The 25444-nt window shown below is 63.9% G+C and overlaps 1 protein-coding gene across 6 annotated transcripts in view; it reads left to right on the top strand.

Annotated features, from left to right (window-relative positions):
• The window catches only part of LOC308625111 (uncharacterized protein), a 36320-nt gene extending 23216 nt beyond the window's left edge, over window positions 1-13104 (top strand). For 5 of the 6 annotated variants that reach the window (XM_081249050.1, XM_081249049.1, XM_081249048.1 and 2 more), the window contains 4 exons: window positions 2265-2392; window positions 4503-4575; window positions 8349-8411; window positions 9123-13102. In XM_081249050.1, the coding sequence (XP_081105176.1) occupies window positions 2265-2392; window positions 4503-4575; window positions 8349-8411; window positions 9123-9409 (551 nt within the window). In that variant the 3' untranslated portion in view covers window positions 9410-13102. Of the gene's footprint in view, window positions 1-2264; window positions 2393-4502; window positions 4576-8348; window positions 8412-9122 lie in introns of all 6 variants that reach the window. The other variant, XM_081249046.1, reaches the window with a different exon arrangement.
• The last annotated feature ends 12340 nt before the right edge of the window (window positions 13105-25444 follow it).

Genomic DNA, 25444 nt, shown 5'->3' with positions numbered 1-25444 from the left:
CGCAGCTCCTGTACCCTGGAAGTCTGATTTCTGAAGCTAGCGTCAGCTAGAGGAATATCGACCTAGGCTATCTGCAAAAGGGGGGCCTCAGCGGCTGGGCCTGTGGGCATTCAGCGTGCCACCCACAGTAGTGCCCCTCTTGAGCGCCAGCCGGGCTGTGCTCGCCGTCCAGAGGGAAGAGAGCGGGTGGGAGTGCCGTCGGCTCCCCCGTGCTGTTGGAGGGTCCCTGGCCTGTGGTCTCTCCTGGGTGGGCCCCAGAGCTGTTGCCCCGTCACCCAGGTGAGGGCACTGGAGCTACCCAAGCCCAGGTGCCGCCCGGGAGGGGCCGTCAGAGGGATCCTCACCGGGCAGCGGGGGTTTGTTCAGCCCATCCCACTGTTAGGAGAGACAGGGAGGGAGTCCAGCCATCCAGGCAGGGCTGCGCAGCCTCAGGGCCATCCTTTCTTGATGGGGTGGCGGGGGTGGGGGTAGGTGCTACCCCCGACATAACAGGACGGTGACATGCTCACCAGAAGCCCGTGCAGGCTCCGTGCGGTGGTGGCAGCCAGGCCTGGGCTGACCTCCTGGCCCCCAGCTTCTCTCGGAACCTGCACAACGCTCTGGGCCGCAGACCTGGTGGTCCCCGTACTACAGTTGGGGAACCTGAGGCCGCAAGAGGCGCTGGGCAGCGTGTGAAGGGGAGGCACCCAGAGCTGCGTGACTCGGGGTCCTGAGCCCATGCCGCGTGTAGACAGGGTGCAGTGGGCTTCTAGGTTCCCGTCTCCGTTTCCCAAAGGTGGGGTCTTGCTGCAAGCTCGACCCAGCGTCCAGGGCAGGGGGCTCGAGCACATCCTTGGGAAGCCACCAGCAGGTCCCCTCTGGCCTCTGAGCACCTTACGAGTCCCATGCGTGTCCCAGAGACCCTGCTGCCGAGGAGGGCGCTGAGCTGCCTGGCGGTACCTGGAGAGACTCGGCCCGACGGCTCCCTGCCCGGTGCCCGCACAGCTCTCACCTGTCCGCAGGGAGCTCGGCCCCGGTCCTCAGGTGACAGGGACGCGCTCTTGAGAGGACCGGCGTCTGGGGGAGCCACACACCTGCGCCTGGGTGCAGGCAGGAGAGCGTGGGGTCACCAGCACGCTCCCGGGGACTTAGCGCCCAGACCCACCTTCCTCCAGGCCACCCCGTCACACGGGGCCTGGGGCAGAGGCCTGAGAAAGGAGTGGGGCCTGGGTAGCTGCCTTGACCTGTGAGTCTGTTGAGGCCCAGCAGAATTCCCGGTCATGGCGGGTCAGACCTCCGTCTGGATTTGCTGTTTCGTTGTCACGCAGGACAAGCCATCCCTGCTTTGGGAGAGACTGTGCGCCTTCGGCGGCCTGAGCCCGGGCAGGGCAGGAGCAGCAGGCCAAGCCTGGGAGCTGCCGTCGGCCGAGTGCCGGCTTCTGGGCCAGTGCTTAGCTTTCGGGGCCTTGGGGTTCACGGTTGCTCGGTCCTAGGGTGTGCCCTCACTGGCTCATTCGGGAAAGACCCAGAGTCATGTTTGCACCTTCTGTTCCTAGGTATTGGGCATTGTTTGAAGAGCGGATGGGGACGTTTCCATGCCTCCTGGGTGCCGGGCACCGTGCTAGCCCTGAGGGTCACACCACCACCTAAGAGGTGGTCCCTGCCGTGGAGCTGCCTGCCTGTGGGGAGACAGGGAGTGCGAGCGTCCGTGAGCTGATTTCAAGGGACCCCCAGCCTATTGCTAGAGCTGACCTATTGCTCCCGATCCAGGAGGCCCCCCCTGGGAGAGGTAACCTAAAGGATGGGTAGGAATTAGGCCTTTGATGGCAGGCCAACATTCTGGCCCCAGGGAACGGTGGGCACCAAGGCAGGGCCGGAGTGAAGGGGGCAGGGGTGCTATGAAGCGGTGACCTCGCTCTGCCAGGAGCAGGTGCCTCGAGTCTTGCCAGCCCCCTTCCTCTGCAGACGCTGGAGGATGTGCACGGCTGGGCTGCAGGGGAGCCAGCGGTCGGGGTTTGAGTGTAAGTCCAGCACCAGGGGTGGCAGAGGGGCAGCCAGACGGTCAGAAGAGGTTTTCTTTGCGGTCCTTCGCCTCTAAGGCCCTCAACCTCTGGGCGCCGAGGCAGCTCGGCGGCAGCACGCGGCAGGCTAGGCCCATCTGCAGGTGCGGCATGAGGGGGTAAATGAGAGGTGTGGGGAGAGGCCGCACTGAGCCCCCCTCTGTGCTCGGGCCGTGAGCCACCAGACCTGCTGAGCTGACTCCTTGGCCACTTTATTTCTTGCAGAACATGGCTGGTCCCAGAGCACCCCCAAGAAAGTGCACACCTGTCGTGGCCTTCAAAAGACGCTCCAGGACCACACGGCCAGGTGGATGGTCTTTGCCCTGCGTCTGGGTGGTGAGGCAGCCCAGGAGGTGAGCAGCCTGGCCGGGAGGGGAACATGGACCCGGTCTTGGGAGACCCCAGCACCAGCCCCTTCCTCGCAGGCCCCAGTCTGCAGCCAGCCGGGCCCACCCTGCCCAGAGTTCCCGAGGGGCCAGCTCGGCCTGGCCCCCAGCAGGTAGCAGAGACCCCGCTCCGCCGCCAGGCACGAGGGAGCAGAGTAAAGGCCTCCCCGTCCACTCCGGTCCCGCCGAGCCCCGCCCCGTACCTGGTGGCCCGATGATGGCGCCGGCGAGCTGTCCGGCTGGGTGGGCTTCTTTGGTGCCCTGAGCCTTAGTTGACCCATCTGTAAGGCTTAGGCAGGAATACCTCCTAGCGGAGTTTGGGGGTGCACAGCCTAGAACACCCGTGGCTTCGGTGAGGGCCTGGGGGTGGGACACAGCCTTTGTCCCCAAGAAGCAGCAGGGGTTTATAATCCACTGAAAGACAGAAAACTCCCCAACGTGGCGCTCTCCTGGCCTCCTCTCCCTTCGCTGGAGCTCAGCAGGGCCCAGCCTCATCTATTCGTTACTTTGGGTTTATTGTGCTGGGTGCTGAGTGAGAGGAAGAGGTGGGTCGAGGCAAAGCCAGCTCCTGCCCGCATGCAGCATGGGGACTTGTGGCAGCCTCCCCTCCAAGTGGCTGGGGGGCTTTGTTAGCAGCATCTCTGAGGCAGCCAGGAGAGTTTCAGTGGCCCAGGAACCCAGGCCTGCTGTGGCCATGTGGCTTTGGGTCAATTTCACAGGCTTGGAGAGGGCATGGAGGTGGCCCTATTAGCAAGGACACTGCCAGAGGTGGCTGAGTAGGGAGAGGCGACCGCTCTGAGGCCTCAGGGTCTTAGCAGCTCTATGGGTAGTCGTGGGTCTGTTTGCACATCACCGGGACAGGGTGCCCACCTGCCGGGGGGTATTCCAGACCCCCGAGGTTCTCTGTCAGTGTTACGAAGCATCTCCTGGGACAGCATCTGAGGGCTCATGGGAATGACCACACTGTAGCAGAAGACTAAGCCACAGCCTAGGATCAGACTGCCGGGCCCCAGCCTCACCCCACCCTCCCTGCCGTGTGATCGTAGGGAAGCCATGGCCCCTGCCTGGGGTTCTGTTTTCTCATTTGCAAAAAGGGCGTCCCTACTTCTCCCTGCCTCCTTACCAGGCACCAAAGAGCAGAAGGGGATGCCAAAACTGGCTGAGAAGCGGGGGTCTGGCTTGGGACCAATCACAGCCCACCACTTGCAGAGATGAAGCCTGCTACACACACGGCCCTCACCAGTCATATAGGCAGGAAGGGAAGTAGGTGTTATTTGTTTTCTTTTTTGTTTATGTCGTGCCACATTAGAAATATATACGTGAAGCAGCTTAGAGCAATATTGACAATGCAGAAGGGTAAAAATAAACAGCCTAGGAAACTGGGGCAAAGGGAAGATCGCAGATAGGCCTAGAGAATCCACGTCATGTAGGCGCCTCCCAGTTCTGTCAGTTCAGCTCTGAGCTTCCTAGCAGCCAAAGCAAAGAGGGAAAGACTATCCCTTGCAGGAAGTGATGTTTAGGGAGTCCTGTCTCAGCACAGTGCTGCTGAGAGAGAGCTGCCTGGTGCAGACACTCAGGGTTACCCCAGAGGCCCTGATGAGGTTGGGGAGAAAGAGAGGGAGGGAACTCCCTCATGCTCAGCACAGCTGCACCCCTCCGTCATCCTGAGCATCTCACACCTTGTTTCATTTCGTTCTCCTAATCCCTAGAAACCTAGGTTGAGAGAGCGGCAGTGAGGACCCCCAGCCCTCTTGAGCCTGACTTTGACCTTGTGTCTCTCCATCCCCCAGATCTACATTCTTGCAGCCACACCTGCTGCCCCTTGGAGAACGTGACCCCAGAAAACCAGGGTGTTTCAGCCCCAGTGTTTTGGGCACAAAGTCACATTGATGCAGTGGTCTCCTGGCCGGTAACATCCCCCTGCGAGGCTCTGAGTGACCCCTGAGCTGTGCTGAGCCTCCTGGAGTCTTAGGGCAGGGTGGGCCGGAGCCAGCAGGGTACAGATGCAGGGCGTGCACCCCGAACACACCCGGGGGCTCCTTCCCAAGACTTAACCAGCACCTCTCTCTCCTCCCAGGTCTCACCCCTTCTTCCCGGCCACCCTGGTCCCTGGCTGACATCTGGAGCTTGGACAACTATGTCACCCTCAGGTCAGCGCAGCATTTCGAATGTTGAAAATCAGAGCTCCCCACCCCCTCCCTCCAGACGCCACCCTGGGCTGGGCATGCCTGAAAGGACACACGCACATGTGTCGCACACACATGTGCACACACGCCCACATGGCCTCTGGAGGATCGCTGGGCGGGTACTTCTCGCACATTTGCTTGGGCTCAGCTGCAGGCGCTCCCCCCCCGGCTCTGCCCTCCCACCAGCCTCTTTCTGCGGCCGAGGGACCAGGGTCAGTAAGGAGTCAGGGGCTCGCCCAGGTCTCACCCCAGGAAGCTGGACCCATGACGTCTTCCCGGCTCCCCTGCACATAAGTTGAACGAAGCCCCCTTTGCAAGGAGGCAGCCGTCGCAGGGCTCCGTGGTGGGAGGGCTTGGGCCAAGCGCTGGGGACCAGTGACTACCGGGCAGAGCTCGGGGGCTTGGCAGGTGAGGAGGTCCCAGCCTGCCCCTCCGCCTCGTGCCCTGATGGGGCTGCGGTGCTCAGAGTCGGCTGGGCCCCCTGCCCCCGCCCCGACCCGCCCCCGAGCGCCAGCCCGCCGTGCAGACTGTTAGGCCCACTTGGCTGCTTGCAGCCTCCTGGGGAGTCTGTGGGGCCGTGAGGGTCGGGGCCAGACTGGCGGCGTCTCCCTCCCCTCTGTTGCCATGGCCAGGGGCAGGCCTACCTCCCAGAGCTGTGTGGAGAGGACCCGGGACCCCTCTGCCATCTGGGTCTCATGTGTTTACAGGTCCAGCTTGCCCGCCAGACTCCACAGACACCGCCCTGGGGCTTTTGTGTCTGCACGCAGGGCATGCGCCAGCCGGTGCCCGAGGGTGGGGTGGGACGCGGGTAGGGAGGGGGGAGGTCCCCCCCGGGGACATCAGGGACAGAGGGGAAAGGGGGACATGAGGGGGTATAGCATGGGAAAGGAAGAACAGAGCAGAGGCAGAGAGCAGGGCTGGGCACAGGGAGAAAGGAGACCCAGCAGAACAGTCAGGGACTGACCGCGTGGCTGTGTCTGGGGAGACAGGGCCTGCTGGGCTCTGCTCAAGGCTGTCTAGTGCAGGTGCTTTCCTCGGTGCCCACCGGGAGATCCCCTCGACGTCCCACGGGCAGCAGCGGCAGCCTCCTGGGTCCAGATGAAACGTAGGCACTGAGGGGTGCATCCCTCACACGGGCATGGGCACCCGAGTGTGAACCGGGGACCAAGCCCCAGGCCCTGATAGACACACGCTGGGGGCCACGAGGGCACGTCCCCAGGAGTGGGGAGGGGCTCCTGGGCCAGGGCGAAGCGGCCGAGGTACGGGACATATTGTGTGACGGATGGGAGATGGGGCCCATGCGCACAGTTGGGGCCACTCAGTGCTCGTCCAGCGCCTGAGGAACCACCAGGATGACCACACAGCCCGGTCACCGTGAGGACGAGGGCGTGCCTGGGGCTGGGGGGGAGGGCCGCCCCCTCCGTGTGTGCACACCCTCCTCGTTCCGCCCGAGATCATCCTGTGCATCCATAAATGGGAGCTCAGGGTCTGGGAGTAGCCCAGCTCCAGCCTCGTCTGGGGTTCTGGAGGTTCTTTGGGGGCCAGGCGAGCCCTTTGGGATGCTGGCTTGGGCTGGGGGAGCAGTGAAGGGTTAGCGGGACAGTGACTCACTTGGTGGGGTTTGTCTTTGCACCGACTCGTAATTGTTCTCCTGTGAGTCTGCCTGGATTCGGCCCAGGACGGGAGAGGTCTGGGCCTGGGCGGCGCCCCGGCCTCTTTCCCTGCCCCGGTGCCCTGGTGCCTCACCCACGTTGGGCAGCAGACGGGAGCCACGTGGGCCCAGTCAGCACCCTGTGCTGGCCAGTTTTCTGAAGGGAATTGTCCCTGACCTCCCTGGCGCCCTGGGTTCCCGGGGTAGAGGCTACCCCGTTCGTTCTTTAGGAGTTGGCGTGAATGTGGGTTCACGGGAAATCAAGGCTTGGGCGGTGGGCCCATTGCCCCATGGCAGAGCCACGTTCAGAAGCTGTATCTGCTGGGCCTAATACAGCCCCGTGTGTAGGGCCAGAGCCTGGAGAAGGGGCCCCACGGCGATGCCAAGATGTGACCCTCATCTGCTCTGCAGATGCACACGTGGTACCTAATCTTTTCACCCGGGGACCAAGGGGGCCTCCAAGCCCAAGCCCAAAGGGGCAGGAGTTTGTTCTAACATCAAACATCCAAGTGTCCTTTATTTACCCAGACAGAAAAATTAAGGCCTTAAATACCTGGCACTTGGTCTTTTTCGGTCCCGGTGAAAATACTGACAAAATGCAAAAGGATGGCTTTCGCTCCGAGTTTACCTGTTGGTTCTGAGTAGTGCTCTTCTGGCTGGGTGCAGTGGACCCCGGATGGGAGGAGGATGGGGCAGGGATGCCCACCCTGAAAGCCACACCTGGACGAGGTGACTTTGATTGGTTGGCTCTGGCGAAGCACTTCCTGTCCTGTGGGCCAGGCCCCGAGCCCACGCTCTTCCTGCACAGGTCACAGTCTTCACCACAGCCCTGCCGACGGGCATCTTTCAGTGCCACTTTCCTATGGGGACTGAGGCTCAGGGAGGTCAAGGGCCAGCCCCGGGCCACTGAGCCAGGAGCGAGCCGCCCAGCAGGGGAGGTGGAAACACCTCCGGGCTCTGGGAATGCGTGGCGTCCCCGAGGTGTCGGGGCTGCCACACATCCTGAGAGGCCGTCTCCCTGGGGGGCAGGCTGAGCGGGGGCTGGGGGAGGGCTGGGATGGCCCCCGGCGTGGACCAGAGGGTTTATAAGGGGTCTCTCTGCTGGAGTGAAGCCAAGAGGCCCTCAGACCCAGTGACACCGGGGCTGCTGCCCTTGCAGCCCGGGTTTCCTGCCCCGGCCTGAGCTCAGCTGGGTGCTTGCCTTCAGACGTTTCCCCTGTCGGAGGCCTTGTTCCCCAGATATTACTGAGCTGGAAGCTCAGCTGTGTCCAGCCCTGGCTGGGGAAAGAGCAGCCTCCCACTCTGTCCCCCGGGCCCGGCTCTGAGCTGCCTTTCTCCAAGAACACCGTGCCCGCTCAGCCTGGCTGGCCTGGGAGAACTGGGGAGCCAGAAGGCCCTTGGCCGTTCACCCTGAGGAAGGGAAATTGAATGTCTCAGGTGGGGGGCTCCCTGGGGTTTACCCAGGACAGGGGGCTCTGCTCTCTCCTAGGAGCTGCGGGACCTCAGGCAGGTAGATGGAGACGTCTCTGGGTCTTTGTTCCCTCCTTTCTGTAACGCCAGGGAGGCTGATAATGCCTGTGCTGGCGGTGTGACTGTGGGAAAATAACTGAGCCTCTCTGTGTTCATTCCCTCACCCCCAGATCAGGTTGTAATGAGGACTGACGGAGCTACCCAGTGTGGTGGGCTCGGGTCAGTGCATGGAGCGTTCCAGGGGACCGGGTGTTTGCCCTTCCCCAGTTTCCGACGGGGGGTGTGTGCCCAGGAAGTGCTACTACGTGTATTTCCAGCAATATTGGGCCAACAGGGATTCGAACCCCGAGCCCTGTGGCTGGGATGCTCGCTCTTCCCCACTGAGCTCCCCACTCCGTGGGGCAGCCCACAAGCAGCACCCGCTCCTGGGAGAGGTCTTCGGTGAGGACGGCTGTTTGGTTCATGCCTGGGGAGTTGTCAGTACAGCTGTGGTCACACAAGCGAGGGGGACAGTGGCTCCAGCGCTCCATGCCATGCTGTGTCACCAAGGCTCCCCCACCCTGTAGAAAAGGCATGGGCTCCCCCGCTAATTCCACTGTCTTGTTCCTTGACCCAGGCCCCGCACCGGCTCCCGACCTGCCCGTCTCCGTCAGAGCGCAAGGCCCAGCAGTGCCCCCTGGTGCGTGAGTAGCATCTCCGCTGACGGTTGCTTTTCAAGGGCCTCACTGCTGCCCGCGGCCAGGGCCAGTGCACGGCGACCCCCTGGGCCTGTATACCCGTCTTTCAAGTGGGATTGGTCTTGATCCTGGGTTTTCACCCTGCACAGGCTGGGAGGGGTGGCCGTGGCTGGACCCAGAGCATCGCCTCTGGTCTCCGCCTTACATCTGGGGTTCTGAGTGAGATGCTGTCTGCTGGGGCCGTGCGGAGGGGGCTCCCCAGAGGGGACGTGAGGCGGGCAAGCAGGACAGGAGTCCTGAGGCTTGGGAAGTGGCCGGTGCTGCAGGGGGTCAGGAGGGCTCCGGCCCCGCATCCCTGGGGTGGGTCTTCCCTGTGTCCCTCGGCAGCCGCCGCTGTGCCCCCTGCACTGGACAGGAAGGAGGTGCCGGCCTGGACCATGGGATGGGCTGTGCTGGGATGGCCCCCAGAACACAGGACGGCGCCTTGGGCCACCTGGCCGGAGGCTGCCCCGCCCTCAGGCCAGTGAGGACACATACCCCGTCAGTCAGGAGGGCGTCAGGGCCAGTGTCTCGGACATAAGCCTTCCCAGGGACCGCCCGGAGCCCCCCGAAGGGCTGACAGGGCTTCTGGCAACCAGGTGCCTGGCAGCTCGGGCGCGAGGACGCTTCTGAAGAGGGTGTTGCCTGCCTCTCTCCCTGGCCCGGCCCTCCAGGCTGGGGCTGCTTCCCAGGTGGACTTCCTAATCCTGCCGGGCCGCCCTGCCCGCCTCGCCGCCTTTGTCGTCCTGGCGCCGTCCGCCCTCTTGTGTGCGAGGCTGAGGCCCGGCGCGGGGAGGGGACCGCTGCCCTCTGGCCCCGCGCGGCCTTGGCCGTGGCCTCCCCGGGCTTGGCACCCGCTGACGTCTCGGTGAGGCGTCTGGGAGTCCTGACCCTGCCGCCCCAGACCTCCCCGCCAAGCGGGCGGAGACACTGCAGACCACCCCCAGGAGAGCCGTTGTGAAAGCCGCACCCGTGGAGGGAGTCCCTGGCGGCCGGTGTGGACAGTTCTAGAAATGACAGGGCGAGGGGAGTGGGCCCCCGGACACGCCATGCACGGAGGCAGCCCCGGGCCTCTGCCGGCCTTCTCACCCGCTTTCCTGCCTGAGGGCCTCGGGGCTCCGGGGCTCCCGGTATTCAGTCGGGCTTCCAGTGCCCCCTGTCCTTAGGAAGCAGGGGCGGGGGCTTCCTGGGGGAGGTGAGCTCCCTGTGGGGAGAGGCGGCGGCGCTCTGCAGCTGCGCTTCCCCTGCGGCCTGGGCCGCAGAGCAGGGTGAACCTCAACGCCCCCGCAGACCAGACCCGGAGACCTCAGGCCCCCAGAGCGCTGGCCAGGCCGGGAGCACCAGCACCTCCGTCAGCGCGGAGCCCTCTGCCTCCTGCCGCGCCCGCTGCTCTTGAGCCGGCACAGTGTGAAGCAGCGCCGCCCGACGGCACCCGGTGATCTCAGGGGAAGCGGTGCACAGAGCAGCCCCGGGGCGTCCAGGGAGTCTTGGCTGCAGGGCCTGGAGGGCGGTGGAGAGGAGACGCCACTGCCCCAGGAGCCAGCACAGGGCAGGGCTCCGGCGGCCGTGGCAGGTGGACGGGGAGCCGCCGGGCGCCAGTGCTCGCCGGCAGGGCCCCGCGACAAGGTCCTCCGAGGGCCACCCGTGGGCTCTCTAGAGGAGGTTCACGGAAACATCCGCGTAAAGAAGCAGGGGCTTTGAGGAAAGTGCGTGGTTTCACAGGGACTGCGCCGGTTTCTCTGGCAGCATGGGGCGTGCCAGGTGGACTGAGGGCAAGTTCTGCCCTGTGTTCTCTGGGTGACCAAGGTCAGGTCCTCACTGGACAGCACACGTGTAGAAGAGCGCACAGTAGGGCCTCAGGAGCGGCAGGGTGGCTTCCCCAGACACCTATGGCCCAGCCAAGCCTTCCAGGCTGGGACAGTCACGGGACGAGGCCCAGCTTTTTCCCAGACAGCCTCGCCTCGCAGTTCCCGGAGAGAACATTCCGTCACCACGAAGTGGGGTTTGCTCAGCTCCCCCACCCCGGCCCGGGGAAACCCAGCCAAGGACGGGATGGTGTAATGCCCAGACCAGAGTCACGGGTCTACACGCCAGGCCAGGCCCAGAGCCTCCCGGGGGGCCAGGGAGCTCCGCAGCAGAAGGGCCCTCCTGAGGGGCTGCTGCCAGGTGGGGCTGCCCCAGAACACGGTTTCACACCGGGCATTTTTAATGATGTGGTTGCATCTGGTCCCCCCTCTCTCCCTCCCTCTCCTCGCCTTGTGACCCAGAATGAGGCTTGAACTGAGAATATTTTCAGATAAATACACGCCTTTGAGATTAAAACTGTTGCCTAATGGTTAAGCGCCAGATGCAGACACCCACGGGCTCAGGAAAGGCTCTGCCTCCTGGCTCTTCCCTTCGGACTCTGAGCAAACCCTGCAGCATGAAGAGCAGCTTCGCCCGGTGGTTCCCCCACACACACCTGGCACAGAGGCACCTGGACCTTCCTCCCGACAGCCCTGGCATCTTTGCCCTACTTTACAGAGGAAACGGCGGAGGCCAGAGGTGCTGATTAACTTTTCCCGAGGCCCATCGCTGGCTGGGGCCAAAGCAGGGGTCAGAACTATGGCCTGGCGGCCCCCAGAACCATCTATCCCCACCCCCACCCCATGCCCATGGCCCCCATGGGTGCAGGTATGTCTGCAGAGCAGGGCTGGATCCCATTGCCTGGGCCTCCCTGGCCAGCACCAGGCCCCCAGCTTCCTGGATGCTAGGACTCTCGTGGGCTTTCAGACTCACACATCTGTGGGCGGTGACACTCGGCCCCCGGTACGTGTCTGGCCCCTTCCCTGGGGAGTGGACATTTCCCGTGCCTGGCCACCTTCCACCTATGAGCTTGGAGCTCTCTGGGGACAGGAGATCAGGGAGCCAGGGGCGGGGCACAGACTCCCAGGATGGGAGACCCCGACCCAGAGCATGTGGGCGTCTGTCTCGGGGAGGCTGGGCAGGAAGGGAACCAACAAGAGAGCACCTTGGGCCGCTGGGAAGGAAGGCAGGCCTGGGGTGGACCCCAGGGGGCTGGGGCAGGGGCTCCTGTCTGGAGGCACCACTTCCCCACGTGCGTGGCCTGCACCGCCTAGAGGTGTGCAGGGCCATGGGAAGAGCCTGGGGTCAGAAATCCGGATTCCAGTTCTAGTTTTGCCCCTCTGTCCCTGAGGGGTGCTCTTGGGGGCAATGAAGCCACTGGGCCCCGTGCTCAGCTGAGCTGTTGGAACCTGAGGCCAAAGGAGAAGTTAGTAACCATCCGTTGTGCCCTTATTTAAGTTTGATATTCTTGTACCATGGGCCTTTTTGCGTTTTAAAAAAATTTTATATTGAAACATTTGTCTTGATTCCTGAGTTTTGATGCCCCATTCAGTGTGTGCCCGGCCCTGCCCAGCGCATGATGGGCGCACAGCCCCTGCCCGGCCCGAGCTGGCCTCTGCCCGGTGCGCATGTCTCGTTAACTTTATGGGCCGTGTTCGCACGGAGACCCGGCCCCCGGATGCCACCCCCATGCCTTTTTCCCAGACTCCATTGTTGGCACGGCTTGCCGAGCAGAAACACTGGCCGCTTTATGGGGAGAAACCTAATCGGGGCAGCAGTGGGGGGGCAGCCATGGGGGGGGTCCCGGCTCCCGGTGGCCCCAAGCCAAGCCCGAGGTGACTGCAGGGTGACACCGTCTGTCTGCCTCGCTCGCTCCAGACATCCGCCTGGCCCTGAAAAGGCCACCTGCCCACTGAGGCCTCCCACACACCTGTCCCCGGCTGGCCTGGCTCCTCCCAGCCCGGGCCTGCCCGGCGCCCTGCCCACAGGCAGACACTGGGGACTGGGGCTGAGCCGGCGGTGGCAGATGGCAGGGCGACTGCCGACTGCTCACTCCCCACAGCCCTGCTCAGGGAGCCCTCTTCACGCCGCATTGCCTGCTCCTGCCACCGCCCCGTCCAGGCTGACTGGGAAGGGTCCCTTTGGAGCTCTCAGACCCCTGCCATCCCGCCGGAAGAAGGGTCCCTCCCTGAGCCAAGACCCATCCGTGGTCGCTTCTAGGACTGTGGAACAGGAGGGCCAGCAAATCATGTCCCCTGACACATGGAATTGGGACCACCTCCCAGCTCAGAAATGTCTCCACTATCAGGTCACAGACCCAGAAATGTCAGTGCCCCTTCTTCCCCCCAAACCTGGGTTGCTGGCTAAAGAAAGAGCCAGGTTGTGTGGGAGCTGTGCCTTGGTGGATAAAGCCAGAGTTCAGGGGACCCTGCCAGGGGTACGGTATCTGCCTCCTGGTCACCTGGACAGGCTGTGAATGTGCAGGAGCCCGCCTGGCCCTCATGGAGAGAGGAAGTCCCCACCATCCATTGGCACCTTCACAGGCACCGCTCACGTCAGCTACATGCCTGCCGCGGGTCTGGGTGTCCAGGTGTGAGGCCTGGAGCCTAGGAGCGCAAGGCCCAGTCCCAGAACCAGGGCAGAGCTAGGATTCGTCTGGGCACCACTGCCCTCCCCTGGCCTCCCGGTGGGCAGTAAGAGACGGGCACGTGTGTGGGGAGCACAGGGTCTTCATGGCAAGGAGAGGAACAATGGGACGGTCCCTCCTGGCACAGGACAGGCCAGAGCAAGGGCCGAGAGGTGCGGGGAGCGGGGGTCTGGCAGACGGGTGGGGAGGGTGGGGGAGGGCTGCCCAGGGCATTTTTCTGCTCTGGGAGGCCGGAGGGGGACGTGAGGGGAGCCAGGCTGGGCAGGGCACAGAGGCGCAGCAGCACAGACGTGAGCCCTGATGATGCAGTCTGGCCTCTGGAGAGCTGAGGGAGAGAGGCCAGGACAGGACCACCGCAGCCAGATGGGCTCATCTTCCCGTCCCTGTTAGTGGCCGGGAACACTGAGGCTCAGTGGTTGGCCCGTGGCAGGGCTGGACAGACCCAAGTAGGTCTGGCTCCAAGTCCAGCGTCTCGGGCTCAGCCTCAGAGGCTCTGCCGCTGGCCAGCAGGCTGGCTGTGTGCTCATCTTACACCTGTGTCCCTTCCCTTGTGCTGGTCCCGGGAGGGCACCTGGCCGGAATGGGCCGGAGCCAGGTGGGGTTGCAATTCACTGAGTGAGCCCTGGCTGAGGCCTCAGAGACTGGGTCCTGGGCGCCCCTTCCCCGGGGTTTCTGCTCTTGGGATGATCCCAGGCCTCGCTTGCCCCGGGGAAGGAGCCTGTTGGGAGCCTCCTCTGTGAAGTGGGGGGTCTGGCTCCTCCTCCTGGGTCCCACTAAGTGCCAGGTGCACAGGAGGTGGGCACACGTCCCTTCTCCCCTGGGCGCCCCACCATCCAGGCTCCAGAGCGTCGGTGTGAGCCTGGTGGGGCGCTGGCCACCCAGCACGGGAACGCCAACAGCCCTGTCCATTCAAGGACGAGGCCTGGGTCTTGTTCACCTCTGACCTAGCATCGTGCAGCACAGGCAGCCACAGAGGCCGTTCTCTCCGGGCCTCTGCACAGGGTGTGTCCCCAGGCGAGAGGCCATGGTGAGATAGGCTGGGCTGAAATGCGGGACCTAGAGCAGGCGGCCAGGCAAGTCCCGGAGGGAGGCACGGAGCGGCGCTGGAGGGGCATAGCTGCGGCTCTTCCAAACCTGACGCCTGTGACTTTCTTCTAAACCCCAAACAGGTCAAGAGTGGCACTGAGATAGGAGCTTCTATCCGAGGCCAGCCTTACTCAACGGTGAGCTGAGCGCTAGGGCGGGGCCGTCCCCGCTCACGGGGGCACCTCGCCGCTGCCCCAGTCTTCCCAGCCCAGCCAGAGCCCACAGGAGACCTCGCCCTGGGCCCTCCTGCAGGAGACAGGCTCACCCCTGGCCTCGGTGTGGGTGCACGGCCACTCCTGCTGAATGCCCAGAGGACTGTCACAGGACACAGGACAGCACAGGTGACATCTGCACCGCACGCCCTTCCCACCATCCTTTCTCTGGGAAGTAGGGAGTCATGGGGGAGTTTGTCATGGGGAGGGATGTGGTCAGAGCTGTGTCCCACGATGCACTTGTGACCTCAGGCTGGACGTGGCCTGAAGGAGCCGTGGTCTGCCGCAGGGTGTCTGCATGGAAGAGGAACGCGGGCCCCGCCTCCCTGTGCACCGCAAGGGCCCGTCGCCCCCTTTTCTCCAGCCCTCCGCTGTGATCCTAATACACAGGCCGCTGCTATCGACCTGAGACGCACACGGGTGAGTGTGGCCTGGAGCAGAAAGGCTGAATGAGGGGAACCAGTCACATCTGCTTCTCCCAGGCTGGGCTGGGGGTCCGGGGGCTTGTGGTGACAGCCAGGGAGGACCGGGGTGGGGTGGGGTGTGTGTGTGTGTGTCAGTCTCCCCCATCTCTTTCCCTGCCTCTCCCTACCCCATGGAGCCCAGCCCAGGGCTGGGCTGGGGCCCTTGTGGGGTCAGCACTGCAGGCTCTGGAGCTGAATCCCCGGCGCAGGGGAGGGCCGGCAGGCCTGAGTAGTGGCACACGCGTGGGTTCCAGCCCAGTGTTAACCTCGGGCGGCCTGGCAGCCACTCGGATCCCCTGGGAGCAGCTGCTGCAGGGACCCCGCCTCTCAGTGAGGAAGTCCAGGCCCACGAGGGCAGAAGAGGCGTCCGGAGAAGCACGGTGAGGAGGCGGCCCGGCTTCACAGGCAGCTCCACTTGCTGGGCTGTCCTGCCCCGTGCCGCCCTCAGCCTGCTAGGGCCAGCGGTCAGAGCCAGGTGGCCCCTGCAGCCTGAGGCCGTTGGGGGTCTCGGGGGCTAAGTTGGGAGCCAGAGCCCGCGCTCAGGGGCCTCCTCAGGGTCACTCTGAGACACTCGGCAGCACCCTGGCCTGGGCGCCGTGTCCTCGGCCTCCCCAGCGACGAGGCTCACGGCAGCCGCTCACCTCACAGGGCGGCTGCACCAGGCTGCCTGTCCACAAACAGAGCCAGAACCTGCCTGCCTGGACCACGCGTCGTTGCCAGGATGGGGGTGCGTCGAAGGAAGGCCCTTGGTCACCCTCTCCTTGCCCCCCGTCCTAGAGGCTGGCTGGCTCTGCCTGGAGAGTCCTTGGGGACACCCTGGTCCTGTCCGCCAGCCAAGGAGTCCAAGGGGAGGCCGGGAGGCAAGACCTCGAGGCCCTCTCGTGAAGATTTCCTTCTGGGGCCTCAAGGGAAGACAGGGTGCCAGTGAGCACGGGCCAGCCAGGTCTTGGGGGGCAGGCTGCGTTGGGGTGTTGCTGGCCCCACTCCCAGGTGACTGCACCTCAGTGTCCTGCACTGGGTGTGGGCCCTGGTGTCCTCATCACTAGCGGAGGGTTCTGGGACCATTTCGTGCCCCTCGGGGTTCAGGGAGCAGCAGCTGCCCTGTTTTTTGGGACTGGGCACGAGGCCCCCTCTGCAGCAGTGGGCGAGGCCACGCCTGGGAGAGCCCGAGAGCAGGCCCTGCCCCCTGCCTGGGGCCCATCCGAGCCTCAGCTTCCTCACTACGAAATGGCATCAGTGATCCTAGCTTCACCTGGCCTGTGAAGACCAAATGACAGACGAGCCTTTCCTGGGAGCCAGGTTCCCTTTTGGAAGGCAAGAATATTCTATAGCCTCTCCTGAGATGGGAAAAGCCCAGGTCACCCTGGATGGTGGGACCAGACCAACCAGAGCCCACAGGGAGGGAGTCCATACCTGTCCAGTGGGTGGAGGTGTGTCCTGGGGCAGCAGGGAACCAGGGGTGGGCGGTGCTGTCAGAGGTGGGGGCCAGGTGGGCATGCGTAGCCCCTTTTGGACATGGGTTGGCCTGTAACAGATGACAGCCTTCCTCCCAGTGTCACCAGTGCAGGAGAAGTCCCTTGGGGACACCATGGTCACTCCTATCCAGTTGGGAGTGATCCCATCACCTGTAACGCTTTTCCAAAAGCCACACTGCACTTTTCCCTCCCTCCCTCTCTTCCCTCTTTCCTTTTCCCTCCCTGGTTGGTGGTTTTCTCCTGCGGGGCTGCTCCCAGGGTATGCGGGCCCTCTGCTGACCCGCCTGCCAGTCCCCGTGCCCTTAGCGCCCCGGCACAACCCTGACCCCCGTCCCCCTGCCTCTCTCCTTCCCCCTCCAGGAGATGCCTCTGGGAGCCACGATGTCCCTCCAGGCGCCGAGACTGACGGCCCTTTGGGGTGAGGTAGTAGGTTGTATAGTTTGGGGCTCTGCCCTGCTATGGGATAACTATACAATCTACTGTCTTTCCTGAAGTGGCTGTAATATCGACAGTGGACAGCATCCAGGACCCTGGCTGGTGGAGGGGGGTGCGGTGGGCAGGGTGGGTGGGGACGCAGCCCTGGCAGGGTGCGCACAGTGGCTGCCGGGTGGTAAGAAGTCTGACAGGCCTAGGTTCCACTTGCTGTGTGACCTGGGACGGGTCCCTTGACCTCTCTGGGCTTCAGTTTCCTCATCTGTGAAAGGGGGCAGATGAGGGTTGAGGGCAGTACCCTGTGAAGTGTCCAAGGAGGGCAGGGCTCAGAGTCGACCTTTCCCTCTCCCCATGCTGTGCTGAGAGCTGACGGACCCGACGGGCAATTTGGGCAGCCCACCCCTCCCCCGTCCGCATCCCCGTCCCCCACGTCAGGCTCTTGGGCGGCCCCCAGCCTGGACTTTGCCCTCAGATGCATTCCTGTGGCCGGCACTGGGCACCAGGAGAAGTAGCCTCGGGCCCGAGGAGGACTGGGCCAACTGAGGCTTGGCTGGCGTTGCAGTGCAACACCCCAGGGCAGCCCACGGTGTCAGCCTCGACCAGCATGTCCCCCGAGTCCACAGCCTGCCCAGCTCAGTGGCAGGCCTCTGGTCAGCGGAGGGACGGAGGCCAGGGCTCCCCTCTCCCAGGCAGGGAGTGAGAGGAATGTCCTCGAGCCCACGGCAGCCCTCGTGGGCACGAGCCCGTTCCACCCCCAGCAAGCGCAGGTGGACTGGCCAGCGTGGGGACCAAGGCGCCGTCTGCACGTCCCTCCTCCCCTGCGCCTGCCCAGCCCTCCAGCTCGGCTCTGGTGGCTGCAGACCACCAGGAAGGGCCAGGGCTGGGCCGGGGGCAGCGGCAGGACGGCGGACCCTCCCAAACCCGGGCACCGGTGGGGTGAGGTAGTAGGTTGTGTGGTTTCAGGGCAGTGATGTTGCCCCCTCGGAAGATAACTATACAACCTACTGCCTTCCCTGAGGGGCCCAGCGTCGTCCCACGGGAGGGCCGCCCCCGCGCTCCGCAGGGGACTCGGCAGATGACTTGGGGGCCTGAGCCCAGGCCAGGCGGGTGGGAGGCTGCCCTGTGCACACCCGGATCTCAATAAAAGCTGCTGTCATGGGAATCTGGAGTCTGCCTCTGTTTGTTCTGGGAGCCCAGGGGCGGGGCGACGGAGGGGCGTGCCTGTAGGTATTGGGCGCGTCTGCCTTCTGCTGTGGGTGGCGTGGGCGTGGCCTGACGGGGGAGCTGCCTCTGGGCCACCGGGGGTCACCGGACCCTAGTCTGCCGCCCCCACAGCCTTCGGGCCTTCCTGATGGATTCAGTCCTGGAGCCTGGACCCCAGCGCAGCCTGCACCCCACTCACACCCGCTTTGAGCACAAGCTATGGGACCCAGGCCCCAGAGGCATCACTCGGCCCGCACAGGCCCCCTTGCAGGTGGTGCGGACCCCAGTCAGCAGCTCAGAGCACAGTCCAGGGCCCGGTCCCCGAGGCCACCCCAGACCCAGTGCTTGACTGGAGCCTGGAAGTTCCCGTCTGCCACGCCCAGCCCCCTTAGGACAGTGTCCGGGGTAGCCCTTATTTTGGGTGTCCATCCTGGGCTGACTGCCATCCCAAATGTTCACCCACGTTTCTGTCGGGGGTCTTAGGCTCTCGTGCTGGTGGCTGCTGAAGCCTGTCCCCACGGTCACAGCCTGGGTGTCAGAAGAGACCCATCCGTGTCTGACCCAGCGCCCAGAGCACCCTCCGGGGGAGGTGCTGCCATGGCTGTGTCTGCTCCCCGTCCCTGTGCCCACAGAGCGCGATGAGGTGCCATCTGCCCCAGCTGGAGCAGCCCCCCATCACCCCACAACCCCCTGCAGAAGAGAACTCCAGGCTGGCTCTTGCCAACGACCCGGGATACACAGAACGGAACCACTGCAGCCTCCAAGTGCCCACCGCCTGAGGGGACAGACAGGGCTCAGACAGGTCCAGGTCCCAGGCAGTGGTCTGGGACGGGGACCCTGTGACAGAGACCAGAGGAGGCTCCTGATCCAGCCAGGGTCCCGGAGGGAGGAGAGGTGGGCTGAGCTGGGCACCTCTCAGCCTTGAGTGCAGCAGCCTGAAACTTTGGAGGGACCCCCCTCCCCTCCCACCATGATGACTGTCCCCAAGCCGCTATCTCTGCCCAAGCCCCCACCCATCCCAAGCCTCCTGTCTGGGTTCTGCAGGCCCACCCAGCCCGGCATGGCCACGTCTGTGCAGTCCAGCACCCCCTCCCCAACCCGACACCCATCCGTGGCCCACCTGCCCTTGAGGAGCTGTTGCTGCACTGTGGGTCAGGGGCCACGGGAACCCAGAGCAGGGGTCCCAAGGGGCAGGGAGAGCTTTCTAGAGCAAGGGCCATCTGAGCTGGGTCTTGATGGCTGTGTAGGAGTTTGCAGCTTGCAGTTTGCTGGCTGTGTAAGTCATAAAAAAGAGGTCTTTGCAGTGGAGTCCCCATCTTCTCCTCCCCCATCGTCCTCTGGGGCCAAGGCAGGTGACAAACTTGGGCACTGTCCACCTCCTCTTCTTCGCCCTGTGGTCAGTCAGTGGCAGAATCTGGCCCCTTGTGTCCCCTGGACATCATTTCCATCCCTCACGTCTCTCCATCCCCACTCCCACTGCCAGACCTCAGAGCCTCTTGGAGCAGCCCCTCTGCCGTTCTGGGCACAAGGGGGCACTGGGCCCCCTTGTGAGCGGACCTGCCCTCACACCTGTGTACATCCTCACCTGGACCCCTCCCTGCCCCTCCTGCTGATCATGGCTCTGCATACGCAGCCCCTCTCCTCTGAATGCCCACAGCTCAGCACTGCCTTGGGCCACGGTAGCCCACGTCTATCTGAGCTGACCGTGACCGTTTATACCCCGAGTTCAGCCTTTCCTCTGGCATTCCCACAGTGCCCGGCCCTGTAATCAGGGCTTATGCCCTGGTGGGGAGCAGTCCGGACACACAGCAGCCACTGCCATGGTCTCAGTGCCATGATGGGGGCCACCCAGGGTCTAGAAGAGCCCCGAGGAGTCCTGGACCCAACTCTGCAGTCAGGGAGTGGCTTCCTGGAGGAGGTGACACCTGGTTCACCCTGTGACCCTCTCCACCTTCCAGCCAACCAACTTCCAGCCTCTCCTCTGCCACCAACTGGCCGACCCTAGAGACCAACAGGAGCCCAGACATGGGCCCGAGGGGCATGGGGGCAGGGTGCTGCCCATGACCTGGTCACCAGTGACGTGCGGAAGCAGTTTCATCCCAAAACAAACTGGATGAAGTCAGTATGGTCAAAGCAGCTAGTTCGTTTGCGGGGCCCTGCAAGGTGGCAGAAAGGGCCCAGCTTTGGGGGCAGAGGCCTGGGGCAGTTGCTCGACTCACCAAGCCTCTATTTCCCCATCCTACGTCGTAGGCGGCTGTTGTAGCGGTTGAGAGAACTCAGCTGGGGGGCTGCCCTGGGAGGGAACGCGAGAATGGCAGGGGAGCCCTGGCCAGAGGCTGGGCACCTGGTGCCACCTGCTGCCTAGCCAGGGAGTGGCTCCTGGCCTGGCTTGGGCCCTGGGTCTGGTCAGCAGGTGAGCAGGGTGGAGAGCAGGCTGGGGGGCCCTGAGGGCTCGGCACCCCCAGACTGTGCGCTCCCCAGGCAGGCCAGGACCATGGTCAGAGATGTGGATGAGTCAACTTGAGAGCGGCTCAGCTCAAGGCCAGGGGGCGAGCGAGGGACCAAGACCCTGGAGATGGTCCCTGTCCCCAGGCATGCAGAAGCCGGGCCCCCTCGGCCCCCTCCTAGCTGAGACGGGCCACCGAGGTGCCGTGGGTGTTCTGCAGGAGAGAGGTCTGCATGTCCCTGCTCCTCCTGGAAGGTGACTCGTCAGAGAGTCTCGAGGGGTTTCTGGGGTGTCCAAGGCGGGGCCTTTGATAGGCCATGGGCCTTAAGGTCCACAAGGGCCACCTCTGACTTTGGACCCCCGGGGAGGGATGACAGAGCCAGTCCAGCATATAGACCCTACAGACCGGGGCTGAGCCAGGGCCCACCTGGCCTTGTGGGCATGGAGTGACCAGGCCGCCACTCAGGGCCAGGACTAGAGTGAGGTTGCAAAGGCCCAGCATCTCAGGGGCCCTCAGTCTCAGGGTGACACGGCACCCCCAGCCTGACCTCAGCACGGTGGGCACAGAGCCAAGACCCACATACTATTAGGGGCCCATGAAGCAGCTTCGCTTCAGTTCCTTTCAAAGTTTGAAGGAAAAATGAAGACAACAATGTTGACTGTATATTATATGTAATATACAACATATGTAGCGAATGTATATAATAATTTGTCCTATATAACATATAGCATCCGTAATAATGAAACTAGCTTGGATTATATTCGTTTTTGCACCACCTGGTCATAAAACATGTTCTGTAATCTGTCTTATGGAAGAAGCGCCCAGGAAGGCAGAGTGCCCCCAACTCCCACCCCACGAATCAGCCTGGGCCCCGCCTACAAACGTGGCCACTGTCCTGCGCCCTGAGAGGCTGAGCGCCTCCTTCAGTTCCGTGTCCTGGGAGCCTCACTGGCCCTGGGCCCAGGCCTGCTCTCATCCCCCTTAGTCCCCCCTTTCCTGGCCAGCCAGCGGGAGGCCTGGGCCACGGCCAGCTGGGCGGCCCCTGCCATCCGACTCTGCGTTTCCCGACAGCGACACCGTGTGGCGGCAGCGGAAGAGGCGGCTGTGAGCTCGGAGCCGCCACCCCTGCCCGCAGCCAGGGCGGTGGAAGGGGATGACCCCTCCCCAGCCGGAAGCCTCGGGTTCAAGGTCAGCCCAGGGGAGAGGGCCCCAGGAGCGCTTCCTGCTCCTCTAGTGTGCGGGGCCTGAACTGCAGACTAATAACCGAGCGGCATTTACCTCGCACCCCCTGCCGGCTCCTCCACGCTCCGGGTGTACCCCTGCCATGGCCCCAGGTGGCACAGCGGGCAACCTCCTCCTCACTGTCAGCATCGCTGCCCCCCATCAGCGCCCCTTCCCCGTGGCCACACCCACAGCAAACCTATGAGGACCAGGGCCCCTGCCAGGGATTTAGACCCACATCTGTCCCCAGGCACCGCCTGCTGGCCCGAGGCCAGGCTTTCTGCAGGGAGATGGTCCCTGAGCCTGGGAGGATGGGGCACTGGGTGGTCTGGAAACCCCGAGATGGGGGTGGCCCAGGCAGAGGAGCCCAAAGGGGAAGCTGGGGCTGCAGCGAAGCCCTCAGACACCAGGCGAAGAAGGCAGGGTCTTGCTTTTGCTGCGGGCCTGTGGCTGCCTGGCAGAGACTTCATGCCCATCAGTGTCATTTAGCAGAGATGGGTCTCCCTGATGTTCTCCCTCCTGGATCAGGCAGGGCCTGAGGGGCCAGGGTGGGCTGGGGGCCTGGGGACCCGGGGGAGTCCCTGTGTCAGCAGGGTAGAGGTGCTGAGCTCGGCCTGTTTCTCTCTAGAAGGGGAGGGGGCGGCACCAGGTTACATGTGTCAGACCTGGACAGCTGGAGGACTGAGATGGGCCAGGAGGGGAGGGCCTTCAGGCCTGGCCTGCTCAAGGGGCTCCAATCCCACCATAGCCCCGGCTGTTCCAGAGCCTGAGGCTGTCTCCGACCCTCAGGCTTCCTGCTTGGGGGCCCAACTTCACCGTCCACAATGACAGCAGCAAGTGCCCCTGACCCCAAGGCTCCCGTAGCCTCCTGGGCTGCCCGCTGCAGAGGCGGCCCCAGCTGCTGTGTGTCTACATGGCCACCAGGACTCTGTGGAAGGGGTTACTTTTGCAGGGAGGAGAGCAGAGGGCTGTAGCCATTGGTGTAAATAATCTTGAGTCAGGCCCCTGCTGGGGCGCCCTGTGCCAGGGCGATGTCTCTGGTCCTCAGGGAGGGCCTGCTGTCCTGAGCCCATTTCATAAAGGTGGACATTGAGGCTTGGAGAGACACAGTGACTTTCCCAAGGCCACATAGCAGGCCAGAGCAGGGCTGGCATGGCGACCAGTTTGTCTACTCCAGGGCCTATAGCTGTCCTGCCACCCCCATGGTGTCTTCCTGCCTGTGGTGGGGGAGGGGGAATGGAGGTGCAGAGAAGAGATGAGTTCTGGAATCCCTTCCCTGTAGCCAAGGAAGCAGGCCAGGCCCAGGGCTCTCCCAGGTGTCTCAGCTGCTGGCCTCGCACGTGAGAGTCCACCCTAACAAGAGCAAAGTGGCTGCCTGTGCACCAGACATCTGGTCCCTCAGAAGGAAGCGACTCTCTGTCCCCGCCCACGTGACCTGGACTCAAAGATGGTGGGGCCAGTTCCTGGCGGGCCTAGACCCCAACCCTCCACCTCCTTCCCAAATCCTGGGTGTCTGGTCCTGCCTCTGGCCAAGCCCCAGGCGGGCAGTGCAGCCCAGCGTGGTGAGCAAGGCGTGCTGCCCACCGTGCTCTCCAGGGATGCAACAGGAAAGGGCAGCCTGTCCTGAAGAAGCCCTCAGCCCCTCCCTGCCGCCCCTCTCCTTCCCCTCCTCCCCTCGTTGCACCCTCCACATCATGAGGCCCCCACCTCCACATCTCTCCTGGGTCAGCCGAGAAGTCCCTGTGGCTCCGCGTGGGTGTTCTGTCCCCGCTCGTGCGGCGGGGAGGCCCGAGCAGCTGGCCTGTGCTGTGAGGGCATCATGGCCCAGGCAGCAGCTGGTGGAAAGGAGGTGAAGACCTGGAGGGGGGAGGAAAGGGGGAGAGAGGAAAGGCGCCTCGGCAGGGAGGGTTTTGGGGGCAGGGTGGGGGGTGTCCTGGGACCCCCTGATGGCCAGGCTGAGGAGGGAGGGCAGGAACCACCTGGGGGGAAGGCACGGGGGAGGAAGGGCCCTGGGGCCAGCCTGGGCGGGTGGGGGCCCTCATGGCACGAGGAAGCGCCCGCAGGAGGGTGCCCAGCAGCACAGCAGAAGGGGGACTGGGTAGGAGGGAGCAGCCCCCCTTCTCAGTGGCTGGGATGTGCTCAGAGAGGGCAGGGGTGGGGCAAGTGGGGCGTGACAGTTCCAGGAGCAAGGAAGCCCCTGTCTGCTGGGGTCTCCAGGGGCCCAGGGACCCCAGCACCCGAGGACCCAGCCAGATGGCCCACCGCGCAGAGGGGGTGCACCCAGCAGGGGGCCCCATGGGGCTGGGGGTGGGGGAGGTACCCTGCAGATGGTCTGTGGTCACCCCCAGATGGAGGCACTCCCCAGGGCCCCACGTGCCACAGCAGGGGGGAAGCTGAGGGTGGCACTGGGGAGGCCCCTGCCACCATGGAGGGGGCCCAGGGTGTGGCAGAAGGAACACAGGATCAGGAGACCACCCGGCAGAAGGGTCCCGACTCAGCCGCACCCCAGCTGTGTGAGCAGGGGCAAGCCCTGGCCCTCTCTGAGCCCACCTCCTCACCCAGGCTGAGGACTAGAAGACTGGCCCTTGCAGGAACTCCGGGGTCCCGGCCAGGCGGGCAGAGCAGGCAGGCTCCGTGGGACGAGGAGATGAGGGTCCAGTGCTGCTCGACGGGACGGAGTCCCCCACTCCTGGCCTCCCCCAGACGTCCAAGAGTTTCCCCAAGCCCTCAGGCCAACAGAGCCCACACTTGTTCCCTGTGTCTCTCTGCTCTCTCTCCTCCAACCCACTCTGCTTTTCTCCACTGAGCTGTCATAACCCTCCAGCCATTGGTCTTGGCAACCAGGGAGAGCCAGGGGGTGTCTCAACCATAGGTGCGCTGGGCGCTGAGTGGGCCTGAGGAGACGACCTTGCTCCAGATCGGATGCTCTCAGAAAGGGGCGTCATAATAAACTTTGCAGGCAGAGGGGAGCCTGGAGCTGGCGGGGGCTGTGATTCACCAGGGAAGCAGTGGTCACTCCTGCAGCCGAGAAGGGGGAGGTCTGAACATTTTTGTGGCCTGGAAGAGGTCCACACTGCCGTCTGTGTTCGCTGATTCCCCGGGGGGTGTTGGTGTTTTGTGAAGCTCTTCATGTCCACAGGAGGACGGCCAGGCCCAGCTGATGTCCCAGGCTGCTCCCAGATGCCAGGGCCCCTTTCCTTCTACCCACCCCCACTCCCGTGTTCCTTATCTATCCGGGTGTGGTCCATCCCCCACCCCAGGAGGCTCTGAGCTCCAGGGACCTGTGTCATCTCGTTCCTGCAGTATCCCCAGCACCTAGCCCAGTGCCTAGTGCAGCGGGTGTTTAATAAATGCACACTGAAATAACCAATGAATTAGAGTGAACACAGAGTCTAGGGGGGTGGAGCCCAGCGCCACGAGGGAAACTGGCAGGAGAGGTAGTACCTGGACACTCTAAGGACTCGGGCCGAGGAGGGGACTGGCTGTCCCTTGAAAAGGTCTTGAGATGCTCTTGGACTCCAGATGAATATGTCCAGAGCTGCTGCCCACAGTGTCCTCTTCTGGAGTCACACTCTGGTGAGCCCATTAAAGGCTCTGACAAGGCCTGCAGACAGGAGACAGACCTCTTGGATTTGGTTTAACTCACTTTCCCAGACAGGCCTGACTACAGCATCCCAGCTGGTCAAGTCACACCAGTGGCCGTCCCACAGAACAGGACATAGCCTGGCAGCTCTGCATTTGCCAGAGGTCCCTCTGGCTGCCATGAGGGGAGAGAACCCCATGGAGGCAAAGCCCTGAGAGCTGCGGGGGCAGGGAGCACCCAAGAACCCAGGCCCACTGGGCCCCAGGACAGGGTTTAGAGCTGGGCAGTGAGCCGCGATATTCTGAGAAGCCCCGAGGCAGGACAGGAACTGATGCCCCTGGTGTTTCTGTTCTCAGGGAGGGCAAGGCAGGCAGGTGGCCA

The sequence above is a fragment of the Mesoplodon bidens genome (genome assembly GCF_964165515.1).
Source record: "Mesoplodon bidens genome assembly, chromosome: 11".
Taxonomy (NCBI): Eukaryota; Metazoa; Chordata; class Mammalia; order Artiodactyla; family Ziphiidae; genus Mesoplodon; species Mesoplodon bidens.
The sequence above is the reverse complement of the archived record's forward strand: the minus strand, read 5'-3'. Positions and strand labels throughout refer to the sequence as shown.